This window comes from Lepus europaeus, chromosome 3, assembly GCF_033115175.1.
Source record: "Lepus europaeus isolate LE1 chromosome 3, mLepTim1.pri, whole genome shotgun sequence".
NCBI lineage: Eukaryota > Metazoa > Chordata > Mammalia > Lagomorpha > Leporidae > Lepus > Lepus europaeus.
Genome location: NC_084829.1, coordinates 601,663 through 627,793, shown reverse-complemented (window position 1 = coordinate 627,793; position 26,131 = coordinate 601,663). Strand labels below are relative to the sequence as shown.

Here is a 26,131-nt window from a genome sequence, read left to right as displayed (position 1 = left end):
GGTAGAAGACATCCGGCTCTGCAAAGGCAACCGCAGGTGGGACTCGAAATTTAATAAATCTGTGAACAAAAAAAAGAGGTTTACTTTGATTCATAGTCTTGCAAGTCCATAGTCCAAGATGGGGCAGGCTCTGTTGGCTCTGCAGTCTGGTGAGACCAGAGGATGACATTGGCAGAGTGTCACAGGGCAACCCAGGAAGCAGAGTGGCTGAGCCCAATTCAGCTTTTGCAACCAACCCTCTTGTGAGAACTTCCTTCTGCAGGGAAGCCCCCAGTGACCCAAGGACCTCCCACTAAACCACCACCTGGACATCATAACCGGGTTAGGTTTCTGCCGTCGACTCCTGACTGAGCTGCAGACGAGCCGGGGGTATCCAAGCCCTAGCACTTATCTTCGTAAGTAGGCCCAACAGAGAAGTCACTGACGTCAGAAACTAAGATGTCTTCCTGTTATCCACACCTACAGGGAAAGCCTCATCTATACAAAGTATGACAGAAATTTTCCAAGTCATCTAGGGCTGGTTCCTTTTGCTTAGCAATTCTTTCCTCAGTTTACCTCTGTCCTCATGCAGTTTACTGTAAGTACCAATTACAAACCAGGCTGCACATTGCACACTTTGCTTGTAAATTCCCTCAGCTCAGTATTCAAGTTCATCCCTGCGTGACAGCAAATCACCTTCCCAAACTTCTTAGGAAGACAGTGACCTGCCAATCTGACAGGCACCCTTTCTCACATAAAGTTTGAGTGCTATCACCAGCCTTTCTAATAGGTGATTAAGCTCAGCAAGACGCATGAGGGACTAACTCCTAAAAAAAAAAGTTTAAAAAAATTGGAACATAAGTTCCAACCCCCTGCTCCCTTATGATTTGTAAAATTATAGACTCATGCCCGGTCTCACACTGGTGCCCATATGGGATGCCAGCACTGCAGGCAGCGGTTTTACCAGTTACACCACAGCATCAGCCCAAGAAAAATCTCTTTCAGGCAATAGGATATGGAATGCTGTTGTCCCAATTGGCGGCTTAACCTGCTGTGTCACAAAGCCAGGCCTGGCTTTTTACTGTTGATCAGTATATCCCCAGCACCTAGCATGATGTCTGGAATAAAGTAGTCATTTAATACGTATTTATTAAATGCACGCAAAAACTGGGGCCAGCGCTGTGGCACTGGCCTCCGCCTGTTCAAGTCCCAGTTGCTCCACTTCCAATCCTGCTAATGAGCCTGGGAAAGCAGTAGACGATGGCCCAGGTCCTTGGGCCCCTGCATCCCTGTGGGAGACCCAGAAGAGGCTCCCGGCTCCTGGCTTCAGATCAGCCCAGCCTCGGCCGCCGCAGCCATTTGGGGAGTGAACCAGCGGATGGAAGACCTCTCTGTAACTCTGCCTCTCAAATAAATCGGTGATCTTACACACACACACACACACACGTCCCAGCTGGTTGTCCTCTGCCTGCAGCTCCCTGTGCGGCCTGACGTAGGCACGGCCAGTGCGCTGCTGAAGACAAGACGGGGTGACAGCCCCTCCGGGTTTCGTTCTGAGACTCAGGAAAGCGAGTCAGTGCGTGCAGACCAGGATTTTTAAAGAGGAAAAGGGGCAGAAGACTCCAGGTAAGAAACTAAGGCCGTCCCACGAGACGCTTGTTAGCATGTTAGAACCGTGTGCACAGAGGCCCATTTCCCCAAACCGACTGCAGGCCCCGCGGCGGCACGCCTGCGCAGAGCGACTCCCACGGCCGGCCCCGGGCCCGGGCAAGGGCGTGCGCGACGTCGCCGCGGAGCATCCCGGGAGCCGCGTCCTGCGCGCCGGCGTGTGGGGCGGGGCTGTGTCGGCGCGGCCGGAAGTGGTCTTTGAAGCTTCGGCTTGTGGGCGTGAGAGGCTGGCGCCTGGGAAGCCCGGCCGCTCGGGTCTCCCTCGTCGGGTCTGGCGACGGTCCCAGCGCTTCCGGACCCGGGGTCGGAGTGTGCGCATCGCCACGCGGGAGGGAAAGCTAGGTATCACCATGGTTACTGCCGGGCCGCGTGACGTCATCGTGGTTGCGTCGCGTGACGTGGCCCCGGCGGGAGGAAGCCGGGGCGTCCGGGAAGGGGCCCCTGGCGTCCTCCTCGCGGGCGGTCCTGCCCGGTCCTTCCCGGGGCTTTGTTCTTTTGTTCCGGCCCCGCCCTGCCCCGCCCGCCCGCCTCCAAGCGTCCGCGCCCGGCAACAGGTGCGTGCGGCGGCGTCCGAGCCCGCGGGGCCCCGGCCGTGTGCGAGCTCCCGGGCGCGCAGCGAGCGTTTGTGGCGCTGGGGGCGGACTGTGCTGTGTGGCGGGCACCCCACGTGCCTGTCTGGGGCTCTCCCGGAGCCGTCCGTGGAGCGGGAGCCGAGTGCCGCCCGCCTGACGCCCGGCTTGTGTTCCAGGGCAGCCGAGAGGAGCTGGGCGGCTGACCTCGGCCTGGGAGGACGCCGCGGAGGAGCGGGATGAGCCGAGATGGAAGGTAGCGGGGGCGGACGGGGCGCGGGTCCCGCCGCGGGGAGGCTGGGGCGCCCCGAGCGTCCCTGAGCCGCACAGCTTGAGCGTGTGAATCTGCGGTGACCACCTTGCGGTCCGGAGGACTCTTGGTAGCCGCCCCGTCAGTGCGGGCGTGAGTTCCGAAATGCCCTTGGCAGGTGGCCAAGCCTGTGCCACAGCGCGCGTGGCGCTAAACTCGCCATTTTGCATGCGGACAGCCCCGTGGCTGTCTTTGGTTCTTCGTGTTGCACAGCAGCGCCTATTCCTGTGACTTCCGCGTTGAGCTCAGTTCTCAGTTCCGCTCAGATTCCGGCACTCAGCCGTCAACCGCCGAGAGTTCTCTGCGACTTGTGCTGTAGAACGCTTCTTTGAGGACTTTCCTGCTTGTCTTCGTTTGGCTTTCATTAAAAACAATTGTTTGTAAGGCAGAGAGACGCAGAGGGCGGACAGCCTGCTCTCCCGCCCACTGGTCACTCCCCAGATGCTACAACGACTGCGGTTAGGCCAGGGAGCCAGAACTGGGCTGGGTCTCCCACCTGCTGCCTCCCAGGGTGCACGTTAGCAGGAGCTGGATGGAGTTGGGTCGGGCCAGGGGTTGAGCCTGACACCGATGTGGGTTGCTGCTGTCCTAAGCTTTGTCCCAACCACTAGGCTGACCCTGCTCAGCATTTTCTAAAACTAAACGCATTCTTTAGATGTGCTTTGAAGAATACCACTAAGTGGGAGGTCCCATTTCTTTTTATGTGGATATTATTTTTGTTGTTTGGCATCAGATTGCATTTTCTTTCTTTCTTATTTGGAAGGCAGAGTTACAGAGAGGCAGAGAGAAAGGTCTTCCATGTGCTGGTTCACTCCCCAGATGGTCGCAACGGCCAGAGCTGTGATGATCTGAAGCCATAGCAGAGAGCTGGATCGGCAGTGGAGCAGCCGGGACTCGAACTGGCGCCCCTATGGGATGCTGGCACTGCAGGCGGTGGCTTTACCTGCTATGCCACAGTTTCTTAAAAAAATCAGCAACCAAATACAGTGAACCCTGGTTTTTTTTTTTTTTTTTTACATAAAAAAAAGACGTAAACTTTAGTGAACTAAATTTTTGCCATTCTTGTATAATGGAATTGTTATTATTTTTTTTTTTAAGATTTATTTATTTGAAAAGCAGAGCTACAATAAAGAGGGAGAGACAGAGAGAAAGGTATTCCACCTGCTAGTTCACTCTCGAGATGGCCAGAATGTCAGGGGCTGGGCCAGACAGTAGCCAGGAGCCCGGAGCTTCTTCCAGGTCTCCCATGTAGAAGCAGGGGCCCAAGCACTTGGGCCATCTTCCACTGATTTCCCAGGCACATTACCAGGGAGCTGGATCAGTGGTGGAATAGTGGGGTCTTGAAGGGCCATCCACATGGGATGCCAGCACTGTAGGCTGTGGCTTAACCCACTGGCCCACAGCACTGGTGCCTCCCCTCTGCATTCTTTTAAGTGTGGTCACACAGTCTGGTTTGCTTTGACCTATTGTGCAGTCCTTTTTCTTGTATTTATTAAAAATATTGTCATTGGAAGTCTTAGCATTCATATTCATTTTGTTTTGTGCCTATATTTGTCCCTAATTTTTTGCCCCTCATGTATTTATATAATGTTCTTTTAAATTCTAAGTTCCTCAAAATTTAATTGGCCAAAACAAGGGTGGGTGTTTGGCACAGCATTGAGACGCCACTGGGGACACTGGCCAACCCATATCAAAGTGCCTGCGTTTGAATCCTGACTCCACTTCTGGTCCAACTTCTTGTTAGTGCACACCCTGGGAGGCAGCAGGTGATGGCCCAAGTGCTTGAGTCCCTGCCACCGAAGTGAGAGACCTGGATTGAGTTCCAGGCTCCTGGCTTTGAACTGGCCCAGCTGCATCTGTTGCCAGAGGGTAGAAGAGCTCTTTCCCCTGTCTGTTTCTGTCTCTGGCTGTCTGCCTTTGAAATAAAATGAAAATAAATAAAGTAAATAGTAAAGTTTATTTTTAAAAATTGGCCAAAATGATTTCATTAGATTCTTTTTGCGAGATTTTTCATATTGTGTAGTTAGGATTCCCTGGCCTGGGCTTCTGTCTCTTGCAGTCGTAATATTTGTGACACGTGACTAAGTGCGGGTACACAGTTGGTTCCTGTTACCGTCACGGTTGTTGATTCTGTTGGTATCTGTTTCTTGGAATCAGAAACATCGTACCTGAGACTTTTCTCGTGACTGTTTCCCTGAAGTCTTGAGTGCTTGTCTGTCCATGTATAACATTTCCTCCCACTATTAAAAACTAAAGTAATATTTTCATTTTTTTCCTCTCAAGGTTTCTGTTACAAAACTATTTTTTGTTACTGGTCAAAATTAAGTTGAGAATAATAGTTTCCTTTATTGCTTCCTCTACTTTCTGAGGCATGGCACTGTTAAGATAAATCAAGAATTTCTCAATTAACAAAATCAAGAATTTCTTGATTAACACATTTTTTGAAAATTTAAAGATTTGTTTATTTATTTGAAAGGCAGAGTTACAGAGAGAGAGGGACTCAGAAAGAGAGAGATCTTCTAGCTGCTGGTTCACTGCCTGGATGACTGCAGCAGCCAGGGCTGGGCCAGGCCGAAGCCAGGAGCTTCCTCTGGGTCTCCCCGAAGAGGTGGGTGGCAGGAGCCCAAACACTTGGCAGTTTTCCCATGCTTTTCCCAGGCCATTAGCAGGATCAGAAACGGAGCAGCGGGACATGAACCGTATGGGATGCTGGCATCGCAGGCTGTGGCTTTACCTGTTTTACTGCAACACCGACCCCTTAATACGTTTTTTTATAAAATAAAACTTCCATACTTACCCAGACATTGCCACCACAATAACCACAGCTTTCCTCCATACCTCCCACCCCACCTACTTCCCTGAGCTGTTGTTTTTTTCTCTCTCTGCCCTTTTTGATTTAGTAATGGTTTCCATCAGATTCAATACCCAGGATTATTGCATACAGTTATCCTGTTACCTGTTTCTTTGAGGTCACTCTGAGTAAATTGTACCCTGCTCTCTTAAAACTAAGGCTTAGGTCTCTGGAGTCTGAACCTGGGGACTAAATTCAGATTGCACTGGTCTACCCTGATATGAGTATCCCAGACAACGTCCTTGTACCTAATAGACCCCTGAAGTGACAGGCCCTGCACATTTCAGAGTTCTGTTCTTTTATTGTTCACGTTGTTCACGTTCCTGCATTTGTTGCTTTGCTCAGCATTATATGTATGAGTTGCGTTCAGCTTGTAGATTAGTAGCTCTTCTGCCTGTATTTTGGAGTATTTTTCCATTGTATGAATATATCATGATTTGTTTGTGTTTTCTTTTTAAAACATTTTTAAAAATTCATTTTCATTTTATTTGAAAGGCAGGCAGGAAGAGATCTCCCGTGCACTGGTTCATTCCTCAAATGCTGCAGCAGCCAAAGCTGAGCCAGGCCAAAGCCAGGGACCCTGTCTGGTCTCTCTGGGTGGCAGGGACCCAAGTATTGGAACCATCAGCTGCCGCCTCCATGGTGCACATTAGCAGGAAGTTAGATGTGAAGCAGAGTCGCTGGGAATCAAACCAGGCGCTCCAGTCTGGGCTGCAAGCGTCCCAGACAGCAACTTGACGACTGCACCATGTACCCACCTTTATGTAGTCTGCTTTTAAGGACTCTTGAGTTATTTCCCATGGGGATATTTTAAATAAATATACAGTGAACATTTTTGAACAGGTCTTTTGGTGGACATAGCATTCCAGTGTATGGGAGTGGAGTTGGCTGAGTCACAAGGTAGACATATTTGGCTCTAGTATATATCGCTTAACAGGTTTCCTAAGTGGTTGATAATTTTACAGTCCACTGCATTATACAAAAGTCCCAGTCCCTCTGTATTCTTGGCAACAATTAGTATTGACCACGTCTGTTCAATTTTAGCCATTCTGATGGGTAAGTAGCATAAGCAGTGTGTCTCGTGATACTCAGTTTGCATTGATAGCAGAGTTTTCAGATGGCCTACAAAGACTTTCAGAAAGTAGTCTGATTAGTTTTTAAAATTTTATATTAAGCAGAATAGGCAGCAGAAATATTCTGCCCCACATGGTGAGGTCCTTAGGTTGAGATGTATGATCCATATAACTCATTGAGTATCTGGGGGAAACTGAATTAGAGCAAGGCCTTGCCTCCTGCACCTGCTGAGGAGGCTGCGCGGGGCAAAGACGTAGGTTGTTGATTTCAGGTAGAAAAGTGGATTGCGGGGGCAGCTGTGTTGACAGCAATCAGTGTGGCTTCTTCCTCCCTAGACCTGTCCTCTCCAGACCCTGCCCTTCTCCAGCGGGGACGAACTCTCCTCCTGCCAGCCAGCGTCCGGGTGAGTTGAGATTTCCTGCAGTGCTGTTTGTCCCCAGGCTTGGAGTGTGTATTTTCTTACCTTGGGCTGTTCATTCGAAAGCCAGAGTTGTTAGTTTGTTCTGAGTGCCCGTCTGCCCGTGGCCTCCTCACAGTCCTGCTGATGCAACCGTCACTCACCTCTCTGGGTTAGCACCTAACTGTACCCCCAGCAACGTGTGAAACGTGACCCTTGACTGGAGTAGAGTGAGATGACTGCTGGAGAACATGCCGGGTAAGTACAAGGAAGGTGGAATGAACACTGTGAACTGCAGGTAATCTGGAGGGGTTGGAGTTTGTGCTGCCTCACAAAGAACTGGCACCGATGAGGTGTGGGCGGATTCTAGGGGCGGAGGAGTTGGGAGGCAGACGTGTCACAGGATTCAGAAAATGGAGAGGGGGAGGCGTTGGCAAAGTGGCAATCACGTGGTTGGAACATGAAAGAGTGAGTGGATAAGAAGTTGAAGGCTTTATTCTGTAGGCTTTTGTGAACCATCAATGGATTTAATAGAGGAAAAGTGACCTCGTAGTGTAGGAAAAACTGATAACTGAGGACTTAGAAAAGGCAACGGTGGCTGCATGAGCTGTAATTGACCTCACGCTCTTCTTCAGTCAGGCTCCTCGTTCTTGGACTTTGCTTTCCCCATTTTCCTCCTGCCCCACAACTTAATCTTTTTTTAAAAATTTATTTACTTATTTGAGAGGTAGAGTTACAGAGATAGGCAGAGGCAGAGAGAGAAAGTCTTCCATCTGTTGGTTTACTCCCCAGATGGCCTCAACAGCCATAGCTGATCCGAAGCCAGGAGCCAGGAGCTTGTTCTGGGTCTCCCACGTGGGTACAGGGGCTCAAACACTTGAGCCATCTTCCACTGCTTTCCCAGGTTACAGCAGAGAGCTGGATCAGAAGAGGAGCAGCCGGGACACAAACCGGCGCCCATATGGGATGCCGGCACCACAGGCGGAGGCTTAGCCCACTGCACCACAGCTCCAGTCCCACAACTTAATCTTCTTATCAAATAAATGATCCCAATTCTCCTAACTTCAGCTCAGTTATATTTTCAGAGCTGTATTGTAACAGTAGATTGCACAATAGATTTAAAGTATATATTTGGTAGGTTTTGACCTGTGTACATTCATGAAACCGTCACCACCAAGATATTGGACATATTCATGTCAGAGAACATTCCATTTCCATGTGTGACTTGAGGTCCTTTTAAATTCATTGAAATTTGCATTTTTTGCCAAGAATATTGCCCATCATGATAAGTGTTGAGTGAGCAACCTTGAAAGAATGTATATTTTATCATTTTACACCACTTTATAAATAGTATAAGAACCATATAATGTGCTGCCAGTTCTGCCCTCCCAGTTTGCAGCTGTGGTTGCCATATATTTCACTTATATCCCATAGAACAGTGTTTTCATTTAAGCAGTCAAATATCTATGAAAAATTTACTAAGAAAAAAATGTATATATTTACCCACTTAGTTACCATTTTGGGTGTCTTTTATTAAATCAGTTAATTTTTGTCTTCATTGTGGGTTGTATTTTCCTGCTGCCTACATAATTTTGATTGAATGCCACACACTGAATTTTATCTTACTGAGTTCCATGTATGTTTATATTTAGACAGAATGTTCCTAAGCCTTATTCCGGGAATAGTTAGATAACTAGAAACAATGTGTTATTTTCAGGCCTTTTGATATTTGTTAGGGGTGGACATTTGGATGCTGGTGTCCTAGATCAGAACACCTGGGTCCAAGTCCTGGCTTTGGCTCTTAATTCCAGCTTTGCTTATGTGTACCATGGAAGATGGCAGGTGATGTCTCAAGTACAGGGGTCCTTTGCAGTCACGTGGGAGACCTGAATTGAGTTCCCTGCTCCCAGTTTTGGCCTGGCCCAACCTCAGCTACTCTGGGCACTCAGGGAGTGTTGTTGCTTTTAGATGCTTGTTTATTTTACATTTATCTGTAAGATAGAGTTGCAAACAGAAGGGGAGGTGGAAAGCGACATCATCCATCCGCCAGCTCACTCAGATGTCCTCAACATCCAGGCCTGGGCCAGGACTAAGCTAGGAACCAGGAGCTCCATCTGGGTCTCCCACGTGGTTGCAGGGGCCCAAGCACTTGGACCATCTTGCTGCCTTTCCAGGCACATTAGCAGGGAGCTGGGTTGGAAGTGGAGCAGCCAGAACCCAAACTGGCACTCATATGGGATGTCTGCGCTTTAGATGGTGGCTTAGCCTGCTGTGCCACAATGCTGGATCCAGCCCCTCCCCCATTTTAATTACTTTATCTTTAGGTATAATTTGAAACGTAGGAAAAATCCCAGCCTCCCATTTTTTAAAAAAGATCTTTGACTCTTCTTGCACATTGGATGTGGTGGAGAAAATATTACTGATGGTAGTTTTGCTGTGCATTTTTGACACATCTTAGGGCACAGTTGACAGTGATGATGAAGAACAATGGCCAGTACTTTCTGTTTGCTTCGTTGTATTCTGCAGTGACAGTATTCTGCTGTGTGAGCTGCTTTCTTGTACTCATTTTCCGAGGAGGACGTGTGGAGGCCGTTTCTCAGAACTGGCAGCCGGCACTGTCCGCCAGGCCTGCTGACCCTGCCCTCTGCTAGGTGGATGAAGTTAAGTAGAAATGCACTTGGTGTTTCAGGAATCTGTGACCTTCACGGATGTGATTGTGGACTTCACTCAAGAAGAATGGCAGCAGCTGGATCCCGTGCAGAGAGATTTATTCAGGGATGTGACGTTGGAAAATTATACGCACCTGGTATCTATAGGTGAGGCTGAACTCACAGGGCTAACTAATACCAGGCCTCTTGCTTGTGCCTCCATGTGTCTTAAGTGTTAGAATCAACATTTGTAAATTCTGAATATTTTAAAATGATTTCTACCCTCTCTTGGGAAGCAGAGGAACAAAGTAATAATTTTTCTGAACCCAGAGCAGTTCCCGAGTTCTGTCTGGAATTTGGGACATTTCCTCTAAGTTTAACGTGGATGTGGTGCTTCTGCCTATTGCAGACAGGTCCGTTGTTTTCTCTCCATGAGCAGGACTCCAAGTTTCCAAACCTGACGTGATTTCCCAGCTGGAGCAAGGGACAGAGCCATGGATGGTGGAGCCAGGCCGTGCAGCTGGTCCCTGTGGAGGTAACAATGAATGACAGCAGAGGAATAGCCTGAGTGCTAACTGTTCACTGACACTGTTTGTATCTGAAGTGTGCCTGGGTGGTTTGTCTGTGAAGTGTGAGCTGTGGAGAAACAGGAACTGACTTCTGAACTCTGACGCTGGGTCACGTCGTCACTGTCTCAGTGCCTGTTCTATTTCTGCACGTCCAGAGGAAGTACCCTTCCTGGCTGCTCTCTGCTTTGGGACCTTGGTCTCACAATTCTTACCTGCTTTTCAGCCCTTCATTTTTCTGTTTTGAATCTTCAGCTTCATTCATAGTACCTTCAAACAGAGGTAGCACTACAAATACCCCTTAACTTGAGATGGGGTTATGTCCAGAGAAGTCCGTTGTAAGTTGAAAACAGTGGTTTGGAAATGCATTTCAGACACGTCTTTCTCATAGCGCAGCTTAGCGTCACAGTGCACTGGAGTGTGACGTGCCCACAGGGCTGATGGGCAGCGGTGGCTGCTGCTGTGGTCAGCGTCGAGGGGAGCGTCTGCATGTTCCAGCCTAGGAACAGGTGCACGTGAAGTCTGCTGTAGAATCTGATTGCTTTTGCACCATTGTAAGTTAGAACCGTCACAAGCCATGGACCATCCGTGTTAATCTTTCTAATCACCATCTGCTTGTCTCTCTTTCCTAGTCACACACAGCAGGAGAGCTGCACACCTGCCACCTCCTTTCTCAGTATCCTGTGAAGCCTCAGATACCACTTTATCAAACTCTCTTTGAACCTCTTAATGACTTTCTTCTAAGTCATCAGTTTCCAAACTGCACAGAGTGTCAGATCCTGGGAAAGGTTAAAATGTGTGGTCACTCTAGGTACGAGATACATCTCCACTTCCAGAGTTAAGGTGCTGGCGGTTTCTTTTTTATGGGGAAGAGTATGTTTGCTGTGTTCCAAATTGGGAAATGCTGTATTAGCTAACATTTTATCAGGCCTTGGGATTAGTCCCCATCATTGTCCTCTTCCTCTCTGTTGCTGTCCTTGCCAAGCTGTGTTGGAGGCCTGATGCGTGTGGAATGGTGATGTGTAACACTGACTGGTGCGTGTTCTGTCTACCTTGCATGGTTGTCAGCCCCCGCGACTACCTGTCCATGCACAGGGTGGGGCACACTGCTTGGTTCCCAGAGACCGTGTGAAGTAAGCAGGGTTGCTGTCACAGGAGGGCTGCTGGTGTTCAGTCTGGTCCTCGCAGCTTCTCTGGGATTCGTTCTTTGCCTGTCCCGTGATGCTCGGCAGTTCTCTGTTTGGGTAACATGGGTCGTGGCCTACTTCACCTCCACCCAGGGTGGGAGATCAGCCACCCCATGTGCCATCGACTCAGCAGCATCAGACTCAAGGTCTCCACGTCCTTCACCCTGGTGTACTTCCAGGAGAGAGTCTTTATGGCCGTCTGCTGGACAAACACATCTCTCTTGAAGTCATTTCTAGTGATGAAAACACATTCCTTAAATGGCTGTTCTGAAAGCCTGTGTTTTGTGATCCTGTCTCCACTGAGAAGCTCTGCTGCTGCGAGAGTGCCCATGGCGTGCCACGCCCAGGTGCCAGGTGTGGAGGGCACGGTGTGTGACGCCAGGGTTCTCCTCACTGCCCGTGCCTGCAGCAGTGCTGATGGTGATGGTGAGCAGGCTCACAGCATGGGAGAGACTTGGAGCCCTGTGGGACGTGTGGCACCCGCCCTCACCAGGGGAGTTCTAGATACAACCTTGGTTCTGTGAGGGCCTGCGGCACTGACTGCTTGTTGCCTTCTCTGGTCTGGGCAGCACTGCTTCCTGATGGTGCTTCTCTGTGTCTGGGCAGCACTGCCTCCTGTGTGCTTTGCTGTTTCAGCGTCTTCTGTGTGTCTGCTGATTAACTGCTCTCCTCACCCGTACCTACTCCCAGGGATCTTCCTTCTTTGAGCTCAATTTCCTGTCCTACATTTAAACATCCTGGTTACTCTGCATTTGCCACTCCTACAAGATGTTGCAGTCCAGTCCTCCAATTCTTTTTCTGATTTTAATTAACTGCTGGGCCACATGCCCACCCCATACTCATTTTAAAAATTAATCTCCCTAAATGTAGCTACCTCGGTCATTGCATCTTAGAGATTATCTGTGAAATTGAACTAGACATTCTCTTGCCATTTTAATGTGTTCTGTAGTGTTTTCCTCAGCTCCTTCTAGTTTCTCCCAGATAAATAGGGCTGTATATTTGAAAACTGCCAGAATTTCCTGAGGGCTTTACAGATTTCCATTGCATTAAGTCAGTCCACAACAGCAGTTTTATTTTTCTCTATTCAGGGAAGACTGGCGTTCTCTTTTTTCTTTCAGACTTGCAGACACAACTTGAAAATAGTGTGTCAGCCCCCGAACCAGACATTCCTGAAGAACCATCTCCACACACAGCAGTGGGAAAACACAGCCCATGGAGCTGCAGCCTCGTGGGAACTGTGGGGTCAGAAGGCAGCCTCGAGAGGCAGCGGGCAGACCCACTGGCAGTGCCCAGGGAGGTGACGGAATCGAGCAGGGGGAGCGGACCTGCGCATAAAGGGTCTGATACACGTGTCAGTGAGGGTGCAGGTGTTGGAACACGACAAGAGGTAACTCCACAGCAGACATCTGCTAAAACCGGTGTCAAACAGAATTCACATCCAGTTAAAAAAGAGAAATCTATTAAGTGCAATGAATGTGGTAAAGCTTTTAGTTATTGTTCAGCTCTTATTCGCCATCAGAGAACACATACTGGAGAAAAACCCTACAAGTGTAATGAATGTGAAAAAGCCTTCAGCCGGAGCGAAAACCTGATAAACCATCAAAGGATTCATACTGGAGACAAACCGTATAAATGCGATCAGTGTGGGAAAGGGTTCATTGAGGGACCATCTCTGACACAGCACCAGAGGATTCACACTGGAGAAAAGCCCTACAAGTGTGACGAGTGTGGGAAAGCCTTCAGTCAGAGGACTCACCTCGTTCAGCACCAGAGGATTCACACCGGCGAGAAGCCATACACTTGTAATGAGTGTGGGAAAGCATTTAGCCAGAGGGGACACTTCATGGAACACCAGAAAATTCACACAGGAGAAAAACCTTTTAAGTGTGATGAATGTGATAAAACCTTTACCAGGAGCACACACCTTACTCAGCATCAGAAAATTCACACTGGAGAGAAAACCTATAAATGCAATGAGTGTGGGAAGGCTTTCAACGGGCCTTCGACTTTCATCCGTCATCACATGATTCACACCGGTGAAAAGCCTTACGAATGTAATGAATGTGGAAAAGCCTTTAGCCAGCACTCCAACCTCACTCAGCATCAAAAAACACATACTGGGGAGAAACCCTATGACTGTGCCGAGTGTGGAAAATCCTTTAGTTACTGGTCATCCCTCGCCCAGCATCTGAAAATTCATACGGGAGAAAAACCTTACAAATGCAATGAGTGTGGGAAGGCCTTCAGCTACTGCTCATCCCTCACTCAGCATCGAAGAATTCACACCCGGGAAAAGCCCTTTGAATGCAGTGAATGTGGGAAGGCGTTCAGTTACCTCTCCAACTTGAACCAGCATCAGAAAACGCACACCCAGGAGAAAGCCTTTAAGTGTAAGGAGTGTGGGAAAGCCTTCATTCGGAGTTCCTCTCTCGCTAAGCATGAAAGGATTCATACTGGAGAGAAGCCTTACCAATGCCACGAATGTGGGAAAACCTTCAGCTATGGCTCCTCCCTCATTCAGCACAGGAAAATCCATACCGGAGAGAGACCTTACAAGTGTAACGAGTGCGGGAAAGCCTTCAACCAGAACATACACCTTACACAGCATAAGAGAATTCACACAGGAGCAAAGCCTTATGAGTGTGCCAAGTGTGGTAAGGCCTTTCGACACTGTTCGTCTCTTGCTCAACATCAGAAAACTCACACAGAAGAAAAGCCCTACCAGTGTAATAAATGTGAGAAGACGTTCAGCCAGAGCTCTCACCTGACTCAGCACCAGCGAACTCACACTGGGGAGAAGCCCTACAAGTGCGGCGAGTGTGACAAGGCCTTCAGCCGGAGCACTCACCTGACGGAGCATCAGAACACCCACACTGGAGAGAAGCCCTACAACTGTCAAGAATGCAGGAAGACTTTCAGCCAGAGCACGTACCTCATTCAGCATCAGAGGCTTCACTCGGGGGAGAAGCCTTTCGGCTGTAACGATTGTGGGAAGGCGTTCAGATACCGCTCTGCTCTCAACAAACACCAGAGGCTGCACCCTGGCATATGACGGTGCTGGGGGCATTGTCAGTGTCTGGGCTGTGTTTGCTTTAGATATCAAGAAGCCAAGTGATTGGGAAACTGCTTAAGACATTTTAACTTTACTGCAGTGCTGTGAGGTAGAAAATACCTTACCAGAACTAATGGTATTAACAGCTTTGTGACATTGAGAAACTTAACTATGTTCCATTTCACTTTCCTCTGTGAAGTGAAAGATTTACAGAGGATTTCAAATTGCAGAGTTATGCGTGGAGTTTATAATGAGTTTTGTATGTTCATAGTGTATTCCTGCGTAGATTTACATTGTCAGCATTTTATTGTTGCATCTGGAGTGTGTGGGATGCACGCTTCACCAGTAGAAGCCGTCTGCTTCCAGCGCTAGGCTCTGCTTCTGTTCTAACGCACTTAAGTTCTTTAAGTCACAGTTCCTAATAAAAGGAATTTGACTATAAAATACCCTCAGATTAATAATCCAGTTCATCTAGTAACCTAACTCAGTATGCGTATTAAAATGTCCTGTTTCTTCTTTGAGTATTTTTTTTAAGATTATTTATTTGAAAGAGTTAGAGAGTGAGAGACCTTCCCCTGGTTCATTCCCCCAAATGGCCACAATATCTAGGGCAGGTCCAGGCTACAGCCAGGAGCCAGGAGCTTCCTCCAGATCTCCCACAGGGGTGAAGGGGCCCAAGCACTTGGGTTATCTTCCACTGCTTTCCCAGGTACATCAGCAGGAGCTGGATTGGAAGTGGAGCAGCTGGGACTCAGACCTGCACCCATATGGGATGCTGGCATTGCAGGTGGTGGCTTTACCCACTTTACAACAATGCCACCCCCTTGTGGTGTTTTTAACATTCTAGGAGTATATCAAAACTACAGAGACCTAGGCCGGCGCTGTGGCTTAACAGGTTAATCCTCCGCCTTGAGGCGCCGGCACACCAGGTTCTAGTCCCGGTTGGGGCGCCGAATTCTATCCCGGTTGCCCCTCTTCCAGGCCAGCTCTCTGCTATGGCCCGGGAAGGCAGTGGAGGATGGCCCAAGTGCTTGGGCCCTGCACCCGCATGGGAGACCAGGAGAAGCACCTGGCTCCTGGCTTCGGATCAGCGCGATGAGCCGGCCGCAGTGGCCATTGGAGGGTGAACCAACGGCAAAAAGGAAGACCTTTCTCTCTGTCTCTCTCACTATCCACTCTGCCTGTCAAAAAAAAAAAAAAACAAAACAAAAAACAAAACAAAAAAAACTACAGAGACCTGCTTACCACAGCTTGAACCAGTATTACTTAACCCTGGTTGCATGTTCAGTTCACAGGTGCCTTAGTCTGTACTGCTGCCACAAAATACCACAACAGAAGTTTATTGTTCAGAGTTCTGGAAGCTGAGGAATCTAAGATTAAGGCACTGGTGTCCGCCAGGGGCCTGCCTGGTTGCACACCATGTCTCCTCCCATGCCCTCATTGTGGAGAGCAGGGAGAGAACGCAGAGCCTCCTGCGTGTTTATAAGGACACTGATCCCATCCGGGAGGGCTCCATCCCTGTGACCTAGTCACCCCAAGGCTCCCAGCTGCTAATGGACCACCATGTTGAGGATTGGGCTTTCAATATAGGGATTCAGGGAAGACATTCTCCTTCCATAACACCTGGAGAACTGTGTAGATACATTTTGTTGCTGAGGCCCTACCTTGAACCCTAGTGGTGGGTACTGAGCGTCAGCATTCAGAACTCCTGGTGTGTACTCTGTAAAGGGCAGTGGCCTTAGATTTGAGTCTCCACTTCTGTGGCTGCCCCAGAAGGCGCTCAGATTAGCCATTCAGTACATAGATTACATCCTTCTGAGTGTTACCCTGTTTTGTACAGAGTTCTCACAAGCTCTGGGAGATGGGATATGTTTGCTTCTTTACCAAAGTGCAAAAATCAAATGGCAGTGTAAAATGATGGCCATTGCACTTACTTGGGGTTACCTCGTATCAGAAGCAGGTCCCAAGTAGATGACACTCCTGGGATCCCACAGCCCCATGGCCATTTGTGGTGACCCTTGTCAGGATAACATTTGAGCCAGAAACAAAGATGAGGTCAGCAATAAATTTTTCAGAATAGTCTAGTTATCAGGTCACCTCTTTTAAGAGTAATTGTTGGGGTCAGCGCTGTGGCATACTGGGTAAAGCCACCATCTACAGTGCTGGTATCCCATATGGTCGCCAGTTCAAGTCCTGACTGCTCCACTTCTGATCCAGCTCTACTATGGCCTGGGAAAGCAGTGGAGGATGGCCCAACTCCTTGGGCCTCTGCACCTGTGTGGGAGACCTGGAAGAAGCTCTTGGCTCCTGGCTTCAGATCGGTGCGGCTCCAACTGTTGAGGCCATTTGGGGAGTGAACCAGTGGATGGAAGACTTCTCTCTCTGCATCTCCAGCTGTTGAGGCCATTTGGGGAGTGAACCAGTGGATGGAAGACTTCTCTCTCTGCATCTCCTCTCTGTGTAACTCTGACTTTCAAATAAATCATTCTAAAAAAAGGAGTGCTAATTGTCCAGTCTGGTCTTGGAAATGGAGAGCTCTGACACAGGGTAGAGCAGAAGTTGACTATTACTTATAGATAAGCTCTTTCAGGTTTCCCACAAACAAGTTTGGGGAAGGGCAACACAGACTTTTTACAAATGAAAAAAACAATGCAGTCATTTTTTTCTAGTGATCTGCATTGGAATTTTGCTACCACCTCAACTGGAGAGTCGTTAACTCTGAAAGATACTTCCCACGTTGTGCCATTAATTTGATCTCTACAGGTACTAGGTACTGTCAGACCTAGAACACCAACAATATGTGATCATAACCTAACTTTATTCCTTTTTTTTTTTTTTAAAAATGGGCATATGGGAGTCCTCAGCTTGGTTTATTCTAAGTTTTTAACATGAAATGAATTCAAAGCAGAGACAGTGTACGAATGGGAGCAGGGTTTATAGAGAGAATACACTCTCAGACATAAGTGCTAGCAGTCCCCTGAGAACTGCACCCACTCCAGTTCAGCTGCCCCTTTTATTGGGTATGGGGTGGTTCCGATTATTTCCGATTTGAAGCCACGACCGATGATGCTACTGAGGACATTCTTGCGTGTGTCTTCCGGGGAACACGTATGTCCATGTCAGGTATTTACCTGGCAGTGAGAATTCAGGTTCGGGGCATGTACTTGTTTCACGTCAGGCATTGCCAAATGGTCTGCTGAAGAGCTGTACCGATTCACACTCCCATCGCCCCTGTTTGAGTTTCTGTTGCCCTCCCATCTTTGCCAACATTTTCACTGTGCTTGTACCCTTAGCCACCTGGGCAAGGTTTCAGAAGCCTGTAGACCCCCAAGTGGAGATGCGAGTCTACAGCCAGGAGGGGGGCCGCAGTGTATGTTCAAGGTCATGGGAGTGGATGCCGGAGACTTCTGCAGACAGCCCGCAGAAGCCTCCCCTTCTAGAAACGAGAGGACCCATGTGTAAGGGAGGCAGCTTGTGTTGGAGGAGGAGCAGCTGCAGAGTGCTGTCCTGGGACACAAATGAGGAAAGTGCTTCCTGATGAGGGGGTGGTCAGCTGCTAGTGGCTGAGTGAGATGAAAACGGAACACTGGCTCGGTGTGGTCAGTGGTGGGATCGAGATGAGAATGGCAAGTATGCAATTGAGAGAGGAAATTTTTTTTTTTACAGAGTTAGTGAGAGAGACAGAGTAAGGTCTTCCTTCTGTTGGTTCACCCCCCAAATAGCTGCTACGGCCAGTGCGCTGCACCAATCCGAAGCCAGGAGCCAGGTGCTTTTCCTGGTCTCCCATGCGGGTGCAGGGCCCAAGCACTTGGGCCATCCTCCACTGCCTTCCCAGGCCACAGCAGAGCTGGACCGGAAGAGGAGCAACCAGGACAGAACCAATTTGAGAGGGGACCCTAGGTTGTCCTAGCTTAGGTTGAAAACTAAGTTGCAGCATTGGGGTGGGGGGTGGTCAGGGAGTGAGAAGGCAGAAATTGAGGCTGTGAGAAGGGTACTTGGGGTAATGCAGAAGGTTTAGGGTGCGACTGCGAGTGTGAATGGGAGGCAGAAGGGAAACATCACTAGTGGGGAGGAAATCAAAGACTTGGGAGCCTGGGGTAGCAGAGGGGTGGACTCCACACGTGGTGTGAGCAGTCGTGGGAAGGGGAGCACGTGCTTGCTGTCACAGGTGAGGGCGGGGCCCAGCACCAGTGGATGACTTCAGAGAGAAAGGTAGGGAGTGGCTTAGTTTGCTGGCAGGTGTCTCGGTGGAGCTAGGGGCCCCAGGGTGGCACCGAGGAGCAAGGAGGGCACCATCTTATCTTGAGGCCCCCGTTGAATCCCACAGAGCAAAGCACCCCCTGCTGTCCTAGGAGAGCCAGGGAGAAGACATGCTGGGAGAGGAGCAAGAATTGTCTGGAGAATTGGTTTTCACTGCCTGTGAAGCAGTTTCTTGCAAATCCTGTCTGTGACAAATGCTGATGAGAGCGGCTGTGGTAATTTGGGAACACATTGCTTCTAGAAGAGTGAACACGCCGCTGGGCCTCCAACATTGTAATGAGAGGAAGAAGGCAGACAGCAAAGAGGCAGCTGCCCCGCAGGGTGAGTGAGAACTGGGGCGCGGCTGGTGCTGTGTTGTGCCTGGTGAAGCCACCACCTGCAGTGCCAGCATCCCATATGGGCACAAGTTCGAGTCCTGGCTGCTCCACTTCTGATCCAGCTCTCTGCTATGGCCTGAGAAAACAGTAATAGATGGCCTAAGTCCTTGAGCCACTGCACCCACGTAGGAGACTCAGAAGAAACTCCTGGCTCCTGGCTTCAGATCAGCCTAGCTCTGACCATTGCGGCCATTTGGGGAGTGAACCAGCAGATGGAGGACCTCTTTCTCTCTCCCTCTCTCTCTTTCTCTCTGTAACTGCCTTTCAAATAAAATTTTTTTTAAAAAAAGGGGAGAAACTGGGACTTGAACCTGTGCCCATATATGGTATACCAACATTGCAGGCCACAACACTGGCCCCCGTCTTCATCTTTCTATTTACTGTGCACATTTTCAGTTATCTGACTTCTATTAGAGCATCTGTTCCTTTATTTAAAAAAAATTATTTAAAGGCTTATAGAGGATGAAAGAGTGAAAAGAGAGTGAGCATAGAAAATAAAAGAAAAAAGATAAATTAGACTTAATCAACATTTAAAATGTGTGTGCCTCAAAGGACATTCTCAACAGTGAAAGGACAATCCACAAGATGAAAGAAATTATTGGCAAATCACATAGCGGTTAAGGGACTGATATTCAGACAATGCAGAGAAACCTACAACACAACAAAAATACCCTGGTTCAAAAATGGGCAAAGGATTAGCAGAGATCTCTTTCCATAGAAGATACACAAACACTGACAATATGCTCGATATCATTAGCCATCAATAAATACAAATCAAGCCCACATTGGAGTATTACTTCACACCATGAGGATGGCAGTTATCAAGAACGCAGAAGGGCGTGGTGGGTTCTGTGGTACAGCAGGGAAAGCCACTGCTGGGGAAGCCCACGTCCCGCATCCCACATCAGAGATGTGGCAGTCAGGTTAGTCAGAACATTTAAGCTTGTGACTAGGTAGGAACAGTCACATGGCTCAAAAATCACAAAAGCATTTTAAAAAATACAGCGAAACACTTCTTGCTTGCATCCTTGTCTTCCATCCACTTCAGTGATTCTGTGAGCCCTTTCAGAGTTTTGGTGCTGATATACACAAATATGTTAGGGGACGTCACAAACTACTGGAAAACGAAATGAAAACCTTGTTTGAGTGCAAAGATTTTGTAAACTCGTGCAGTTTTTTCATAAGAAGCATTTCCCATAAACTTTTTATAGACCCCATTGTAGATGAACATTCTTGTTTCAATTCAGTTTGTACATATTTGGCTCTTTATTTTCACTGAAAAATATGTCCTGAAGATATTTCCATATTGAGTGTCTTCTTTTTCATAGCTGTGTGATTATTCAAGGGTTCTCCACAAAAACAGAACATAGATCATACATACACACATACATACATACATTTTCAACAAATGGCTCACAAGTTTCGGGGCTGGCAAGACAGATGTGCAGGGCAGGCCAGAGCTGGAAACTGGTAGAACTTGTATGTTACATTCCTGAACCAGAATTCCTCCTCCTACCAGAAACTTCAGTGTTTGTTTTTGTGGCCTCAGCTCATTGGATGAGTTCACCCACATTATGGAGGGTCATTGACCTTACATAACACCCTCTGATTCTAAGTATTAACCACAACTGAAAAATACTCTCACCGAAACATCTAGCTTCACGTTTGACTCGAGAACTGGGCACCACCGCCTGGTGGTGGTGGTGAGCGGGGGAACGGCTATCACAAGTTGTGGAGTGTTTCGTGTAGGCATGGGAATCATTTGCTTAGCTGGTTCCATGATGGGTGACATTTAGATGGTTCTCAAGCTTCTGCTATCACAAATTATTTTCATGAGAAAGCTTGTGTTTCCTATGTGCTGCTCATGAGTCCCAGACTGGAATTGCTGGGTCTCAAGGACATGGATTTGTTGCATTTCTCAGCTATGACCATCATAGCGTTTCTCCCTGCACCTGCGACCTATGAGACTGAACAAAGATTAATATCGTGGGGCCGGTGCTGTGGCTTAGTGGCGGCTCCTTCAGATGGGAGCAGCTCCAGCCATTGTGGCCATTTGTGGAGTGAACGAGAGGGTGGAAGATCGCTCGCTCTCTCACGCTCTCTCTCTCTCTCTCTGCCTTTTAGTAGCTCTGCCTTTCAAATAAATCTTTTAAAAAATCAAAGGGCGTTAGCAATAGATGAAGAAGATCATATTGAGACGGCTGTGCTCTGAAACTGTGGGAGTCTTACTGGTGTTCTTTGGTAAAAGATTAGATTCAGAAAAGAGCAGATGGTGAGGAATAAATATTTTGACAATTATCTGGGAAGCTCCACATATTTGACACCATGATTAGAGAGGGAACATTTAAAGATATTGGAGATAAAAGGAAATGAAACCATGGCTATAAGTGGACTGAGAAATACAGGAAACACGTTAAACTGGGAGGGAAGGCATGAAGGGCACACGTGGAAGGGAGTTATTTGCCTGGCATCCACGGCTCTGTGCCGGGGAAGGCACAGCTTTGTGTGGTTGGGCAAGTTGTGCAGAGTTGAGTGAGCCAGAACAGGTGAGGAATGATCTCGCTCTTAGTAAAACGGGATGAATACTAGTTGTAGATGAGCTGTTGAGGCAGACTGCTTCCGGAGAGAAAAAGAAGGGACTTGGCCGCACTGCCAGTGCAGAGTTCTCCAGCTATTGGTGGACATGTGTATGTTCCTTCTGTGATGTTTATAGTCCTGTGAATGTCTTGGATACTTTCTAATAATCTACACAAGTGTACTGGAAGACTGACGGACAACACAGCTGTGTGAACCCAGGCACTTTATGCCCCTCTCCCCAGCTCAGACCCGGATAACAATATACAAATGTGGACAGGTGGGGCACGTGTTGTGGCACATCCTGTGCTGAAGTGATTGGGATCGAGTCCAACTTTGCTCCTGGAGCCAGCATCCCTGCGAATGCACCGTAGGAGCAGCAGCTGAGGATCAAGGACTTCAGGGCCCTGCACCCATGTGAGAGGCCTGGATGCAGTTCCTGGCTCCCGGCTTCGGCTTGGCCCAGACCTGTCTGTTGTGGGCAGTTGAAGAGTTAACCAGTGTATGAAAATTTTTTCCTTTTCTCTCTCTTTCTCTCTGTGTGTGAAGTTCCCAAATTAAAAAAACAAAAACATAAAAAAAAAACAGTATTGCACACTGATATTTCTATAAAATAATAAAAATAAATTACTAGAAAAATTAAATTTAAACATGGCATATGAAATACTGAGCCACATTTTCTCTTATTTTCAATTTTCTTGACTTTCATTAGCAGTTTCCATGTTTTCAGTCATGTAATTATTTTTAGTGTTGGTTATTTCATAGCTTTTTTATTATTTTCTCAATTCTCCTTGGCTCATTTTGAACAACTAGTCTACAATTTTCATCTGTAAAGTCCTCTTTATTCTCCCATGATGAGCAGGACTTGAAGTTTGCAAACTTCACATCACGTTCCTTTTAGAGCAAGTAGAAACTGTATGGAGATTAAAGGAGAGGTCTTCAAAGACAAGTTTCAGGTAAACCGGCTGTCCTAAATGCCCTTCCTCATCTTTCCTCCATCGCAGCTCACCACTGTCCTGGTGTACAGTGTGTCTGTCATGTTTTCCCAGCTTAGAGAAGAAAGTTTCTTTCCATCTGTGGCCACTGTGCGTCGCTCCGTCTTACCTCTTCCAAACCCCTCTGATCTACTTCCCCTCCTCCACATCCACAGTACCTGACGTAGCTGATGCTTCCTTTCTAATGAAACCCCCAAAATGTCTTCATTAGCTACTGTGTATTGACACTCACTTCAGTGGCAATTGCTGTGACCTTTTTGGATAGTCCTTATATTTGGGAACACCATTTTTACGTTCCTGAGATGAATTATATTACCAGAAATTACACAATCTATCACCCAGTTGAGACAACAATGCCCTACTGTGGTTTGACGGTGTCCCCCGAAAGTTCATGTGCTGAGACTCCAATCCCAGTGCAGTTCTGCGAGGTGATGGAGCCTGTCAAGGTGGTTAAGAGGGGTTAAAGCCTTTCTCAGGGGAGGCAGTTAATTCTGGAGACTGGGTTGAAGGCCCTGACCAGCATTTCACCTCTTCCACCTGCCCTGTGCCTTTGTGCCATGTAACAACGCAGCCATGAGGCCTAGCAGGTCTGGTCCTCTGATCTTGGACTTCCAGCTTTCAGAACTATGAGCTAAAATAAACCTCTGTTCTTTATAAACTACCCAGTCTGCGGGATTCTGTTACAGCAACAGAGAACCGACTAAGACATGCTTCATTTCAACATAAAGGAGGGGAAAAAAAGTAATTTAATCAAATATGCCTAGGCACATGAATACGTTATCTGATGCTTCAATTATGTGTAAAATCAATATGAGCAGTTACACGCAGACATAGCGAGTGTGTATTGGTGACTCAAGTATCATGAACACCCTTACTGTGATAGACATAATTTTTGAAATGGTGGTGTCTACACAACACAAAATGCAATATTACTTTGATTTACCAGAGGCTATATTCCTGGAAAATCTAGCATATGCTTGTGTATTAAAATTGTTTAAAATTGACTTGTGTTTATAGGTAAAATAGAGTATGGCTCTAAGATTGGATTTCTTAGATTTTTAGCATTTTAGGTTCACATGAAAACTGAGAAGGTAGAGATTCCCATACATTCCCACCCCCACACATCCTCTCATATCCATGGGGACTACTATAAAGGCCATAGCCTTTCCAGTATCAGTGATTTGATGCTTGATAAGGTGTATGAGCAACTGGAGATTTTCCCATAGTCACTATGCACATTTGGTTTTTCTCTGGTATGAGGTATGTTCCTTGCTGAATAAGCATGCATTCTGTTAGAGATTCCTCTTTTCACTAAGGTTGACTGAGACATGTGCTGTGGAAGGTACTCCTACATTTACTGATGGCAAAAGATTTCTCTCCAGTATGAGTTCTGATGGAGTGGGGGTAAAAGCGAATGATGGAAAGACAGAGGGTGAAAAGAGTCTGGGGAGGTAGGGAGGCAGGGAGACAGAAAGGAGAAAGAGAAAGAAAAGAGACAGCTGTCCAAAGATTTTCTCATTTTTACTGAATGTACACGAATTCTCTCTCATGCAGTAAGAAAATGACTTGAAGGCAGTGCCGTTTTCCCTGCAGTACATCTTGAAGGCCTCACTCCTGTGGGTGTTACGTGAAGTCAACTCAGGGTACTCAGCATAGCACGACGAATAAAGAAATGCCCACTTTATTACATGCACATAAGCTTTTTATGACTTCTCTGATTAAAAAATAGACTTTTGTCTGAATTTCTTTTTTCCTTGGTGAATAAAATCAGACTGATGAGTTGTCTTTTCCAGTCATTATGATTTCTCTCCAGTCAAAATAATCTGATATTTTGTTAGCATTGTATTCCACTTGAAGCTTTTCTCACATCATTACCTTTATTTGTGGAATCTTTTTTCTAGAAGAACTCTCTGTTGTTCAGTGAACACTGTCTTAGCTTCTGCTAAATCTATTATATTCATAAACTTGCTCCATGGTGTTATTGTAGATGTCGAATATTTCACTAAGATCCTTTCCTCAGGAAGGCATTCCTTGTAACATGGTCCTGCGTCTTCTCAGCCTGGCTACTCTTCACTAGCTTACACCGATCTTCGCCCAGTGGGCATCGGGGAAGGTTCTAGGTCTGTCTCTGTAATGGGATCTGGTACTGCTTCAGGACTGCTATGTTCTGAAATCAGTGACACAGCGTAAGCTCTCATTCCTGAAACAAACAAAAAAATGCTAGCTTTTCTCTGCACTGATTGGTTAAGTGCTTGCTCTTCTAGATCTAGAGAACACAGCGGTGAATAAATTCACCAGTGGCTTACACTCTAGTGGGGGAAACAGACAATGAAGTTTGTATACGCTTTGAGAGAAAATAAAGGACAGGAGGGGGACAACAGCCAGGGGATAGGTGTTTTAATTTTAAACAGGGTGACAAGAAGCAGCTTCTTCCAAAAGGTGACAGACAGGGAGAGCCAGGTGGCTACCCGGGCATGGGCTCTGCAAGCAGGGGAAGAGAAGTGAATGTCCTGCGCTGGGAGGGGCTGCAGTGTCTCAGGACCACAGAGGCCAGGGTGGCCAGAGTGGAGTGAGCAGGACGACAGGCAGAGGGAATGAGGGCTGCGTACAGGTCACAGTGAAGGCTCTGACATCTGGGTTCTGAGCAGGAGTGACAGACTTCAACAAGTACTCCAACAGGCCCTTGACTGCTAGTTGAACTGTGAGCGCCGGGGTTGGGGACAAAGACAACACGCGGAGGTCAGTTAGAAGGCAGCCTGGCTCAGGGTGGAAATGGGGGAAGTGGTTTGACTCTGGAACAATTATGAAATAGCACCAACAAGACCAACTGATAGGCTGGACACGGGATGTGGTTTTAATTTCAGTTTTCATGTGTTCATGCTTAAAAGGGTAATTTTAGATTGCAAAGTGGTAAGGAAATAGCCAATGATGAAACCAGGCTGATCAGAGAAGATGGAAGAAAGTTAGCAAGAACATGAGAAAACAGTCCTCAAGATCTCACATCTCCAGCTCCCCAGTGGGAAGCCAATGCTCAGTTAACGGAATCAGTAGGTTCAGTTAGTGCAGTTCTGTTCTAGGGCCCTGGAAGCTGGAACAGACAGTGCAACCCACAAGGAAGGAAGGTCCTGACTCACCCTTAAATTAAGCTTGTCCACATCTAGATCTAAGGCTACCTTATTTCTTCCTATTTCCCAAAATATATGTTCATCTATTAAAAAAAAGAAAAGGTATCTGGGGGCGGCGCTGTGGCGCAGTGGGTTAACGCCCTGGCCTGAAGTGCCGGCACCCCAGAGGGTGCCGGTTAGAGAGCCGGCTGCTCCACTTCCCATCCAGCTCCCTGCTGTGGCCTGGGAAAGCATTGGAGGATGGCCCAAGTGCTTGGGACCCTGCATCCATATGGGAGACCTGGAAGAAGCTCCTGGCTCCTGGCTTCAGATCGGCGCAGCTCCAGCCGTTGTGGCCAATTAGGGAGTGAACCAGTGGATGGAAGACCTCTCTCTCTTTCTCAGCCTCTCCTCTCTCTGTGTAACTCTGCCTTTCAAATAAATAAATCTTTTTTTTTTTATAAAAATACTGTCCAAGGGATTACCATTAATTTTTATGTATAATAATAGCATTATAGTT

The 26,131-nt window shown here is 47.6% G+C and overlaps 1 protein-coding gene across 3 annotated transcripts; it reads left to right on the top strand.

Annotated features, from left to right (window-relative positions):
• The first annotated feature begins 1,899 nt into the window (after positions 1-1,899).
• On the top strand, positions 1,900-16,819 carry ZNF184 (zinc finger protein 184). Of its 3 annotated transcripts, none has more exons than XM_062183623.1 (6): positions 1,900-1,989; positions 2,396-2,472; positions 6,787-6,854; positions 9,538-9,664; positions 9,936-10,031; positions 12,368-16,819. In XM_062183623.1, the coding sequence occupies exons 2-6, from the start codon at positions 2,466-2,468 to the stop codon at positions 14,299-14,301; spliced, it is 2,232 nt and encodes a 743-aa protein (XP_062039607.1). In that variant the 5' UTR covers positions 1,900-1,989; positions 2,396-2,465; the 3' UTR covers positions 14,302-16,819. The 3 variants fall into 3 exon arrangements, with proteins under 3 accessions (XP_062039607.1, XP_062039600.1, XP_062039615.1); XM_062183616.1 differs by lacking the exon at positions 1,900-1,989 and adding an exon at positions 2,131-2,201; XM_062183631.1 differs by lacking the exons at positions 1,900-1,989; positions 2,396-2,472 and adding an exon at positions 6,988-7,106 and having other exon boundaries at positions 6,803-6,854.
• Positions 16,820-26,131: the final 9,312 nt, after the last annotated feature.